This window comes from Canis lupus, chromosome 9, assembly GCF_048164855.1.
Source record: "Canis lupus baileyi chromosome 9, mCanLup2.hap1, whole genome shotgun sequence".
Taxonomy (NCBI): Eukaryota; Metazoa; Chordata; class Mammalia; order Carnivora; family Canidae; genus Canis; species Canis lupus.
The window spans coordinates 5,074,751-5,087,903 of NC_132846.1; the positions used below are offsets into that span (position 1 = coordinate 5,074,751).

At 49.2% G+C, this 13,153-nt stretch overlaps 1 protein-coding gene across 1 annotated transcript; it reads right to left on the bottom strand.

Annotated features, from left to right (window-relative positions):
- Positions 1–5,842: 5,842 nt before the first annotated feature.
- SLC22A17 (solute carrier family 22 member 17) lies at positions 5,843–12,336 on the bottom strand (the record flags this gene model as incomplete). Its single annotated transcript, XM_072840239.1, has 10 exons — positions 5,843–6,481; positions 6,594–6,705; positions 7,040–7,257; positions 7,418–7,523; positions 7,742–7,887; positions 8,082–8,247; positions 8,853–9,007; positions 11,145–11,248; positions 11,341–11,850; positions 12,016–12,336. Coding segments are annotated over 10 exons (2,127 nt in total), but the record flags the coding sequence as incomplete, so codon positions are not given.
- Positions 12,337–13,153: the final 817 nt, after the last annotated feature.

The window sequence follows — 13,153 nt, forward strand, 5'->3', positions numbered from 1 at the left end:
TTTTAATAAAGATTTTATTTATTCACAAGAGAGAGAGGCAGAGACACAGGCAGAGGAGGGAGAAGCAGACTCCATGCAGGGAGCTTGACGTGGGTCTTGATCCTGGGGCTCCAGGACTATGCCCTGGGCCGAAGGCAGGCACTAAACCAATGAGCCACCCAGGGATCCACCTAGTAAGAGAACTTTAATTTTATTTGCTGAAGGCAAATGTTGGTTTGCCATACCTCTGATTGCATCCCATTGAAAAGTTGTATGGATTTTGTTACATATAATTCACATACCATAAAAATTTAACTTTTAAGTGTACAGTAGTATTTTATGTAACATACATATATGTTATCATCTATACATACATCTATGTTAACCATCACCATTACTTAATTTTAGAGCATTTTCATAATCCCCCAAAGAACCCTATACCCATTAGCAAGCATTCTTAATTTTCCCTCCCGCTAACAAACAATGATTGTTTCTCTGATTTTGCCTGTTCTGGATAGTTCATATAAATGGGGTCATACAACATGTGGCCTTTTATGTCTGACTTCCTTCACTTGGTATCATGTTTTAAAGATTCATCCATGTTGTAGCATAGATCAATAATTCGTTCTTTTTCATAGCTAAGTATTTCCTTTTTTTTTCATAGCTGAGTATTTCCTTGTGTTGACTGATCACATTTTGATTATCTGTGAATTGATGGACATTTGCAGTTTCCATTTTTTTTTCTACTGTTAGGAACAGTGCTGCTACAAGCTATATGATTTTCTATGAACATACCTTTTCATTTCTCTTAGAAGTGGAGTTGCTAGGTTATCAGGTAATAAACCACGTTTAACCTTTTGAGGAACTGCTGGAACTGCCAGGCTGTTTTCAAAAGCAGCAGCAGCATTTTACCTTTCTACCAGCAGTGTAGTAGGGTTCCAATTTCTCCACATCCTCATCAAATTCATTACTGTCCATCTTTTTGATTATAGCCATCCTAGTGGGTATGAAGTGGTATCTTGTGTTTTTTATTTGCATTTCCCTAATGACTAAGGATACTGAACATCTTTTCTTGTGCTTACTAGCCATTTGTTTATCTTCTTTGAAGAAACTTTGGTTTGGATCCTTTGCCCACTTTTTAGTTGGCTTGTCTTTTTATTGATGAGTTGTAGGAGTTCTTTATATGCTGAATACTAGACCCTTATATATATGATTTGCAAATATTTTCTCCTCTATTTTGTAGGTTGCTTTTTCACTTTCTTGATAGTATCCTTTGAAGCACAAAAGTCATGAAGATGTATGCCTATGTTTTCTCCTAACAGTTTTATAGTTTGGCTCTTATATTTAGGTCTTTGATCCATTTTGGATGAACTTTTGTGTATGGTGCGAGGGAGAGGGCCACTTCATTATTCTGCATGCAGATATGCATTCTCTCTGCACCATTTGTTTAAAAAGCTGTTCTTTCCTCATTAAATATGTTGGCATCCTTGTTGAAAATGAATTAATTAACCATGAATGTATAGGTTTATTTCCGGAGTCTCAATTCTATTCCATCAATTTATATGGCTGTCCTATGCCAGTACTACACTGTGTTCATTACTTTACCTTTGTAGTTAAGTTTTAGAAGTGCGAAGTAGGAGACCTCTAATTTTGTTCCTTTTCAAGATTGTTTAGCTATTCTGGGTCTTGTATATTTCATATGAATTTCAGAATCAGCTTGTCAGCTTTCAAAAAAGAAAGCCAGGATTTTAATAGGGATTATATTGAATCTGTAGAACAATTTGGGGAGGATTGCCATTGTAACAATATTAAGTCTTCCAAACTATGAAAGTACTATGTCTACTTATTTGTCTTTAATTTCTTTAACAATGTTTTATAGTTTTCAGTGCACAAGTCAATGCTTCTTTTAGTACATTTATTCCTAAGTATTTTTTGCTGTATTAAGTGGAGTTTTCTTAATTTACTTTCAGATTATTCATGGCTATTGTATAGAAATATAGTTGATTTTGTACATTGATCTTGTATCCTACAAGTTTAATTGTAAGTTTAGTAACCTTACTGAATTTGTTTGTTTAGTTCTTACAGTTTTCGTGTGTGTATAGTCCTTGGGATTCTGTATATACAAGATCATGCCATCTGCAAATACAGGGTTTTACATTGTTCTTTATATTCCAGGAGTATTTTTTTGTTTTTGTTTTTTTCATTTTCTTGCCTCATTTCCCTGGCTTGAACCTCCAGTATAATGTTGAATAGAAGGTGAGAGCAGACATCCTTGTCTTATTCCTGATCTTTGGGGAAAAGCTCTCAGTTGGTCATGATAAATAGGATCAGCTGTGGGTTTTTCAGAGTCTCCTTTTATTTCATTGATTTTTGAACACTTGCTGTTCTCTGTGCACACCATTCATGTTCTGTCATGCCCCTGAGCTTTGCATTGTTCCAGTCCAAATATCTGAGAAGCTTTCCTTGACTGTCTCCCAAAGAGGAGACCGTTCCCTTGACAGAGTTGCTGCAGTGCTTTTTATATTTCTCTGTATTTTATTTTTTTTTTAAGATTTTATTTATTTATTCATGAGAAACATAAGAGAGAGAGAGGGAGAGAGATTGGCAGAGACACAGACAGAGGAGAAGCAGGCTCCATGCAGGGAGCCTGACGTGAGACTCGTGAGACTCGATCCCGAGTTTCCAGGATCAGGCCCTGGGCTGAAGGCGGCGCTAAACTGCTGAGCCACCGGGGCTGCCCTTCTCTGCATTTTCATATAGGATTTTAAGTATTAGTTGCACGGTATTCGGAACTCACAGGGCAGGACCATGTCCCTTCCCCCAGAGCTGAGGCAGTACCAGACAGTAGTGGGTCATTGGTAGAAATCGGTTCCATAGTGGCCAGGCAAGGTTGACCAAATGAGAGGGATGAGAGTGGCCTTCATGTCATTTCATGTAACTTAAGTTTAGAAATGTACCCTGTATATTATTTTAATTTCCCCCTCAGAATCCATTATGGCCCATAGTTGTGAATCCAACTAAAACATTTCTAAAATCTGTTTTGTGTTCATGAAAGTAGTCATTTCCTTATTTGCCTAAAAACGATCTCAAGTTCCTGAGGTACCTTCCAAACTGACTACAGAATAAGTAATACTTCCATGGTGTTCAGAAATATTTTCTATCTGGTGTGCAGTACGAAGATTACAGGTTCTCAGTTCTCCAGATCTGGCTACTCTAATTAGTCAACAGTCACAAAATCTTGAAGAAGTTACCTTTCCAAACCTCAGTCTCCCCATCTGTAAAAGCCTTAAAAAGGAGACCTGTTTCTTTCTTTTTTAAAAAAATATTTTATTTATTTATTCATGAGAAACACAGAGAGAGAGAGAGAGAGGCAGAGACACAGGCAGAGGGAGAAGCAGGCTCCATGCAGGGAGCCTTACGTGGGACTCGATCCCGGGTCTCTAGGATCAGGCCAAGGACTGAAGGCGATGCTAAACCGCTCAGCCACCCGGGCTGCCCAGGAGACCTGTTTCTCATGGGATTATTGACTAGGGTCCAGTGATTGGTGGGTTTAGAACAAAATGCCAATTGTTTTAGCTATACACTGACCCTTTTTACCTAGCCTATGAATTGCTTAGGGATAAGGGACTGTATCTTCCCCCGTGCTTCGTTGATGCTTCTTGAATGCTTTCATTTTCTTTGCCTTCACCTCTTTGGTTGAAGTCAGATAATCATGTTCTCTTTCACCTATCCTCCTACAAGAGCTGCTCTTTGTTTTTACTTTTTTTCCCTAAACCTTCCTGTAATGTGCAAAGAATGAGTTTACTGGAATGCCCCTTTAACGTCATTCTTCACAGTATGTATTGGACAGTGTCATTAGCATATAACTAACAGGGGCCCGTCCAAAAAGTACAAGAGCTTTCTTATCTACCATCATGTTGGTTTTCGCTGAATCCCTGGAGACAGTAGGGAGTGAGATTTCATTTCATCATTGTCTATCCCAAGCTCAACAGTGAACGTTGGAATCAGTTACATTGTTCACAGACATTGTTCTACAGAATGTGAGATACAGAGTACATAACTGTGAAGGAACTGATAGAGTTGAAAGAGCAGCCAGAAGGCCCAAATTGGAGTCCTGGCTCTACCATTTAATGGCAGAGCCTTCTCATTTCCATGTCCTCAGTAGTTAAATAGGACAAAAATAACAATACGCACTTCTGTGGGCTGTAAAGATTCACTGAGAAAGGCTCTTAAGAGTTCTCCAGTGACATGGTTAGTATCGAGAGTCCAGCAGCATGGCTTGGTGTGTAGAGCCTTGGGCTGTCGACATGGATCAGCAGAGGGGAAGGAGAGAGAACACTGGTGTTGCAGGAACCTGTGGAGAATGGGCCTCCCTCCTCTGGAAGAGACTGGCTTCAAGAAGCCAGTTTCTTTAAGAATTCTCTCCCGGGGGGATCCCTGGGTGGCTCAGCAGTTTGGTGTCTGCCTTCGGCCCAGGGTGTGACCCTGGAGTCCTGGGATCGAGTCCCACATCGGGCTTCCTGCGTGGAGCCTGCTTCTCCTCTGTGTCTCTGCCTCTCTCTCTCTCTCTCTGTGTCTCTCATGAATAAATAAATAAAATCTAAAAAACAACAACAACAACAAAAAAACATCTACCATGTCAGGCTTTGGTGTTTTAAAGTTGAGAAAGACAAAGTTCCTGTCCTCAACGAGCTTACCATTTAGTGGGATAATTTAAGAGGCATTTATAATACATTATCTTGTTTAATCTCATAGCAACCCTTGAAGGAAGCTGGAAGAAATTTGCCCAAAGTGGTAAAGCCAGGCCAGGGCTAGTTTGAGAGGCAGGGAGGCCCTGTCATCAAGGTGGAAGTCCTAGTCTCCTATAGCCAACTCCTGGGTGCCTCAAGACTCAATCCTTGCTTCCAACGGTAGTGCCTAAAGATTGGAAGGAGTTAGGAAGGTGGACACAGTGTGCGCCAATTAAGAGCTCCAACTCCAGGATCTAATGTGTCAGCTCTGTCACTCATTAGCTTTGTAACCTTGACTAGGTTACTGAGTATCTCTGAGCATCAATTTTTTAAAAGATTTTATTTATTTATGAGAGAGAGAGAGAAAGAGAGAGACACACACAGGCAGAGGGAGAAGCAGGCTCCATGCAGGGAGCCCGATGCGGGACCCAATCCCAGGTCTCCAGGATCACGCCCTGGGCCAAAGGCGGCGCTAAACCGCTGAGCCACCCAGGCGTCCGCATCAATTTTATTTGTAAAAGAAGAATACGGTAGTGGGCATCCGTCGTTTTTACCTGCACAATATCCAGTCCTACCTTTGCTAACAGCACTTAGTTGTGTTCCATCTTCCCGGTTCTCAGTAATATGGGTGGGGATGCGGTATGTTACTCAAGCTAGCCAGGCTTTTGCTCTTTGGAAGTGAATCTTCAGTGGGATGGAATCCCACTGGTGGTCATTCATCCAGGTGAGGTCCCAGTCCCTACTCCCTGGACCAGTGGGCCTCTCTGGTTCCTGAACTTTTATGACTAGTTCTGCTTCTCTTTGTTTTGTGAGCTCCCCACCACGCACCTCTAATAAATTCCCCCTTTTAACTTCATTATGGCAGTTTTTATTGCTTGCAATAACAAAAGAACTGTTAATTGATCCAAACACCTACCTTGTGGTGTTGGAAGGACTAAATGGTTAAGTGAAGTTTGTTAAGTGCCTAACCCAGTCTTGAGCAGCATAGCAAGTCATCCGTAAAGGTGGTGGCTGTAAGTTAACAGCGGGGCAAGGCACAGGGAGGTGGGGAGGGAGATTATTACTAATTTTAGTTCCACTCAAAGAAACCTTCCCCCAAGAGACAGGACAACAGAAGGGAGGGAAGTCCAGGCTATGGTATGCTCATTTATTCAAAATGTCTTTATTGAAACAGAATGATAGAGCAAGAAAGAATGAGGTCTGGGAGGATGTCTTTGGGCGCAGGATGATGCCCAGACCTAGTGATTACACTGTGGAGCTCGCTCCCTGTCCCCTGACTCTTGCCAAGGAAGTGAACACAAAGCAGCAGGGAGGAGATGGGGGTGGGGACAGCCCTCTGAGCCCTCCTTGATGGCTGGCGTGAGGTGCCTCTCAGTCTCCTGGGCAGCCCTGCCTTCCTCACCAGTCCTCCCAATCTGTTTGCCAGGGCCTTATGCCACCTTTCAGTATGAGCCAGCCTCCTGCCAGGGTGCTCAGAGGCCACTCAGAGGGCAGGGTTGGGGGTGGCAAGCAGTGGGACATGGTCACAGCGATTGGGGGGTGGCTGCCGCAGCAGGGAAGGCCGGCGGCACAGCTCCCCATCCCGGAGCACCTCGGGCAGGAGCTTGCGCTTGGTCTCCGGCAGAAGCATGATGCTGAGGATGCAGAGGAGGGCACAGGCTGCCAGCACCACATGCTGCAGGAAGGCTCCATGGCCCATGTGGAGGCGCTGAGCTGGGCCACTTAGCCCTCCAAGAGCCCCCAGTGCCATGATCAGACCCAGGCCTCGGCCCCTGGGAGAGAGGGAGGAGGTACTCAGCCTCTAGCTGTGGCTAGCCGACCCTTCTCCAGCAGCCTCCCTGCCTCCCTTAGGCCCCTCCTCAGCCAGAGCAGCACTGCTCTCACCGGACAGTGGTAGGGATGACTTCAGAAGCAAGAAGGGTGCTGAGGATGCCAGCAGCTTGGGAGGAGAAGAGGCCAAGGACAGAGAAGGTGGTGATGGCAGCCTCGTTCAGATCTGGAGGACCAAGGGAGGATGTGAACAGAGGTGAGGAGATCAAGCTCGGTCTAGGTCCTGGCATCATCCCTTTGGCTCTCTGATCCCATGGCTCTCTCTGGTCCCATGGCTCTAGCCAGGTGGGCTCTGGGCATCCACTAATTGATTGGGAGAACAGACAGGGTTGTGTGGCTGGGGGGTGGGGGGTGAGGGGCAGGGAAGGTGGACTGTGGAAGATCTGAGCAGGGTCTGGTCTTGGGAGGCCTATGCCAGGAGCAGTGGCTGATTCTGTCTGGAGCACCTCTGCTGGGGTTCCTTTGCTCAGCCCACACTGTGGGGAAGGGAGGATGCTCACAATCCCACAGGCCCAGCAGGACAAGGGACGCAATGCCAGTGAGGGTCATCGAGAGTAGCAGGATGCCCCGGCGGCCAAATCGGTCCACGGTGACCCCCAGGAAGACGCAGGCCAGGGCTGCTGTGCCGCTGGCTAGTAGGGAACACAGGTAGAAGTCCGATGGGCTCCCTCCTCCTCCCACAGGCTGGTAGCAGTGGCGGATGGCATGGGCAATAAAACTGTGAGAAGGGGGTAAAACAAAGAGGAGTGTCTGAATCCCCATCCACATAGCCTTCCACTGCCCTGGCTGCCCTCTGCAGGGGTCCTCAGGCCTTCCCCACCCAGCCAGCCCCCATTCCAGCTACTGGCCTGGCCCTTGGCTCAGACACCCAGGCTCACTTGGTGAAGCCCAGGATAAGCAGATTTTTCCAGATGTTCCGGTAGTTGAGGAGGGAAGCGAAGGAAAAGGAAGATGTTGCAGGGAGAGGGCAGGTGTTCTCCAGGTCTTTGGGAAAGAGAGAGGAGCTGTCTGTTAGAAGAAACAGCTGAGAACCCAGGGTCATCCCACATGGGTGGTGGGGACCCTGGGATGTGGCACAGATATAACTATGGAGAGGGTACTATCAATTTTTTTTTTTTTTTTTTTTTTTTTTTTTTTTTGAGAGGGTACTATCATGTGTGCATGTGAGGTGTCTATCACCTGTAGGGACCCCTGTCTCTTACCCTGTAGGGCCTCCTGGGCCTCCTCTCCCAACATCTGCCCATGGGGCCGGTTCCGCTCAGCCAGGATCCTCAGCACGGACTGGGCCTCCTCAATCTGTCGCTTCACTATTAGCCACCTTGCAGACTCCAGAAACAGACCAGGCCAGCTAGGGACAGAGTAGGGGTGCACTCTCAGGTCTTCCGTCTCCTGATCCAGGGGTGGGAAACTCCCACCCTGAGGGGCTGGGGCTGGGAAAGGTGGGGACAAGGGGTAGTGGAGAGGAGGAAGGGTCTCCGGGCTAGAGCCAGGCTGGAGGTAGAAGTGGGAATGGCCAGACAACAGGTGGAGGATGATACTAACCCATAAAACAGGAAGAGGATGCAGGGAGCGGTGATCATGCGCTGCAGAAATCGCCAGTCCTTAGAGACAAGGGCCAGGCCCAGGAACAGGAAGTGACCCCCCACCCCCACCAACTCCCCTGCCAGGGCCACCCGAAGCCTCTGGGTTGGGTCGCACAGCTCCAGGCCTAGAGATACAGCAGGGACAGGGAGGAGACGCCAGGGGGGAAGGAGGGATGGGAGAGAGAGGGAAGGAGGGACAGAGAGCGAGGTCAGACCCTGAGTGGAGGCTGCAGCCATCACCTCCCACAGACTAACCTCAGAATGGCAAAGAGTGGAGAGACTGTTCAGTCCTCTCTCTTCTCCTGCTCAAACCTAGGAGGACTCAAGGGTCAGAGTCCCTGGTGAGTGAGTGTTCGGCATTCCTACTTTACAGTCCCTCTCACATCAGACTTTTTATCTGACCTGCATTATCAATGCTTGTCCAACCGCATACAGCTACTCAGGATTTCATTTTTAAATGAGGCACCATTCCCTGACAACAGTGAGTCAAGGGCAAGGAAGGCCTTAAAGATGGGGGGGGGGGGTGTTCAGGAAGAGGGGTGTGGAGAGAAGCAAAGTCCCTGGATCCTTCAAAGGCTAGGGCAGAAAGATAGCTGAGATCCTGGACAGCTGAAATTTGGGGCTGAGAAGAGACTGAGGGGGCTCTAGGGGGGGAAGTGGGAACAGCCTGTGTATACAGACAGGCAGGCATGGGCCTCAAGGGAAGGACATCTGGGAAGTTGCCACTCACGCATCAGGTAGACACCAAGGTCAACTCCGGCAAGCAGAAAGCCCAGGAGGAATCGGAGGGCCATGACACCTGTGGAGGAGCCTGCGGCAGCCCCTCCCACTCCACAGGGCCCCACCAGCCCCAAAGTCAGCAGCACAATCCCTCGACGGCCGAACCTGGAAAGTGGGAAGGGCCTCTGGTCACCCAGACTCCCTGGAAAAGGAGTTGCCGGGTAGGGCCCAGCTGCCCACTTCAAAGCTGGAGGTATGAGGATGAGGCCCTGGGGTAAAAAGTTGGACTGGGGCTGGAGAAGATGGGAAGGGATGGGGACCATGGGTAATTGATGTCTGGCTACTGGGCACTGGAGTGTAGTTCTGTAGCTATGCAGGGGATTGACTCTTGTGGATGAGGCTGTTGGTCAGAGACGAGAGCATGGAAGTGAGACCAGCCATTAAAGGAGATTAGATATTGCTTGGGGGACATGGAACCAGTGATCCTTGGGGATAGAGCTATTGGCTATTGGAGATAGAACTTGTCTTGCTCAGACTGGTCAGAGGAGATGAAGTCATTGATATATGGAGTTGGAACTATAGATCTAGGAAGGCGAGGTCATTGGCTACTTATACATGGGGATGGTATTAGTCAGTGAAGACACAGCTATTGACCTTAGGGACTGAATAATTGATTTGGGGGGATGAGGCCATTGTTACATGGGTTGGTTTATGGGTCATTTAATCCATACAGATGTCAGTGGGGATGGGGTCACTTGCCAGAAGATCCACTGATCCATGAGAATAGAACTATTTGTTAACCCATGGGGTAAAACTATTGATCAATGGGGATGATCATTAATCTTTGAAGACTGGACAAATGATCTTTGGGGATAAGGCAATTGATTCATGAAGTGGGGACATTAGTTCTTGGGTGGATGGAGCTATTGGTCAATGAGGAATGAATCTACGGGGATATAAATCCACAAGGATAATCAATAAGCTGGCAGTGAGACCAGGGAAGCTGAGACTATTGGTCAGCAATGGTGCTTACTGACTATGAGTCAATGAGGACAGGGCTACCGATCCTTGGAGGCTGAGCTACTGATCTTTGAGAATAGGACCACTGATCTGTAGGGATGAAGATAGGGGTCACTGATCATTGAGAAGGGGGGCTGATCCTTGAGAGTGAAACTACTGCCCCAATACAATGGGGTCATTTTTCCATGGAGATGAACTTATTGGTTAATGAAGCTAAGGCTATTGAATTTAGGAGACTGAATTATTGGTTTTTGGGGATGAGGGTATTATTCCATAGGAATGATGCTCTTGGTCTGTGGGAATGAGACCACTAATGCATGATGAGAATGGGCTGTTGACGTGTGGTTTTAGGAACATTTTTCCAACAGGTGTGTGGCTATTGGGCAGTGAGGGCATATTGATTTTGGCATTACTGAATGTTGTGTTGCCTTTGACCTATGGGAGTTGAGCTATTAATCCATTTGGATGGGACTGTAGATGGATGGAGATGAGTCTAATAATCCATGATGATGGTCAGTGGAGATGGAGCACCTGGTCAGTGGATGGTATCAGGAACCACAGGAATTGGGAGTTTTGATCCCAGGGGAGAGCTACTGGTTGGCAGGGATAAGTTGTTGGTCTTTGAGATAAGGCCATTGATTCATGCGAATTGGGCTTTTGATCTGAGAGGATCTAAGAGCATTGAAGACCATGAGGATGAGACTATTAATCTCTGGGGGGGGGGGTACTATTATGATTATTGGTCTTTGGGGTGGAGTCATTTGTAGTGTTGAACTATATAGGTCAGTGGGAATGCGGCTTTTGATATTTAGGAATTAGCATACTGATCTGTAGGAATAACACCATTAAGATGAAGCCCATTGTGTAGATGGGGCTATTACTGGGTATGAGTCTATGAATCTATGAGGGTACAGAGGAGGTGGTTAGTGATGACAGGGACAATAGAGGACGAGCTAGGACTTTTGATCTGTAAAGGTAGGAGTTTTAGTCAGTGGGGATGGGGCTATCATCTTTGGAGATGAGCCACTGATCCATGGATATGGGGATGGCTAATGGGTGGTATTATTCTCTTGTGCAGAAGAGGTATGGAAGGAGTATTTCTTGATGGGGAGTGAAGTGAAGGTGAGACAGGGCTGGGGCTGCAGATCATTAAACAGAAGAAGTCCAGAAGACTGCAGAGTCCAGTGAATCCTCTTCGGCCTCCTGTTAAGGCCACCTGCCTGGGCTAGCCACCCTAGCGTCCCCTTCTCTCTACCCGCCCTGTCCCCACAGCAGCCCTCACCTGTCCGCAGGGTAGCCCAGGAACAGATAGCCGGAGGCAAAGCCCAGGATGAAGAGGATCTGCTCCAGGATCACCTGCCAGCCCAGGTCACACACTAGATCCCACTGGGGATGTGAGAGGGATATAGCCGGCGTCAGGCCCTATGCTCCCCTCTCTTGGCCCACCCCCAGACCCGCGGCCCGGCAGGCCGCCTCACCTGGCCGATGGCGTTGGTGGTGAGCACCGGCAACCCGTTATAGTCCCAGTCCTTGAGACAATGGTTGAAGTCCGGGGGGGCAAAGCCGCTGCACGAGGGGTCCGTACTGGTGACGACGCGGCTGGCAGCGCTGGCTGCTAGGGCCGCGCTGGTGACGCTGACGCCGCTGGCGTTGGGGGTCTGCTCCCAGCCAGAGGCGTTGGGGGCAAAGCCCCCGTAGTGGCAATGCAGTGGGGGCGCCAGGGTGAAGATGGGGTCCGAGGCCAGGCCCAGCGCCACGAAGAGCACGGGCAAGCAGCAGAGGCCGAGCTGCAGCTGCTGGCCGCCGCCCAGCGCCCCCACCTGGGCGAGCAGCGCTTCAAAGCTGAGGGGGCCGGGGGGCACGGCCAGCGACAGGCTGCTGCCCAAGCCGTCGCCGCCCGCGTCGCCCTCCCCCTCCCGCTCGCGCTCGCGCTCGCGCTCACCCTGCAGCTGCTCCGTGGGCACCGCATCTCCGAGGGTCCCGACCTGCTGGGGGGCGGGGGGCACAAGGGTGAAGCGGAGAAGCGGGGAAAGCCGCAGAGCAAGGGAGGAGGGCGGGCGCGCAGCGGGCGTCAGGGGCGGGGGCGCGGGAGCAGGGCGCCAGGCGCGGGCGCGGGGGGATGATGGCGTAGCCCCCAGGGCGCGGGCACTTACTCCGTTGGAGCTGGGGGTGATCTCCACAGTGCTGTCGATTTTGCTGCCGCCCCCGCCATTGGGCTCGGGGGTCCCGGTGGCCACCCGGGGAGCCAGCTTGCCGACCGCAGGGGCCCCGCCGGCCCTCACCGAAAGGATGCGCTGCGCTCTGGCCCGGTGGGGCGCCGGATGCGCGGACTCAGCGGCCGGAGAGACCCCGCTCCGCAGCTCTGCAGCCGCGGGCGCCTCCTTCGTCTCTGCGATCTCGGCGCGGCTTTCCCCTCCCCTTCCTCCAGACTCTCCTCCCCTTCCCACGTCAGCAGAACCTTCGGTCCAGACTCTTCGTCAGAGGCAGGAAGGGGGGCCAGGGCCCAGGGGCTCTGTCTCTGTTCCCTGGGTCTGCAGGTCATTGCGGTAAAAAGGAAAGAAAGCTGAAGGATAGCAGCTATCCAGGCAGTTGCCAGAGATTCCGTCTTTGCTTCCAATTCCTCCTCATCCATCCATCCATCTTCCCATCCATCCACTCATTGTCAGTAAAATTTATTAAGTGTCTATTATGTGCCTGGCCTTGTGCTAGGCTTTGGGGGGTGACAGGATGGACAAGGCCACCTTGGAGTAGCTTACTTGGGGGACAGCTGTGTGTACTGGCATCTACAGTTCAGGGGATGCACACGGAGGGCTGGGTTGGGCCCTGTACGCAGCGCTGGCTGCCATTCTCTAAATAAGACTGCCCTACCCCCACCTCGGTTGAGTCTTTGTCATTTCTCAACATCATTTGGCACTGTTTTGTTTGTTTGTTTGTTTTTGTTTTTCATTTGGCACTGTTGACCACCCTTTCCTCTAAACACTTTCTTTTTTGGCTACTAAATCTCACACATTCATTCTGTTTCTCTAGCTCCTCTTTTCTCCACGGCAGGCTCGTCCTCCTCTTCACCATCATTCAGGGTCTGCAATCCTGAGGCTTGGTCCTGGGTCCCCCTTTCATTTCACCTTGAAATCTCACCCATGCCCATGGCCTCATTCACCCCTGATATAAACGATACAAATCTGATCTCCAGCTCCCACCTCTCTTCTGAGCACAGGATCTCTGAACTTTGGGTGACTCACAGGGACCTCAAACTCCATATATCCAAGACCAAACTTACACTCTTCCCCCTGT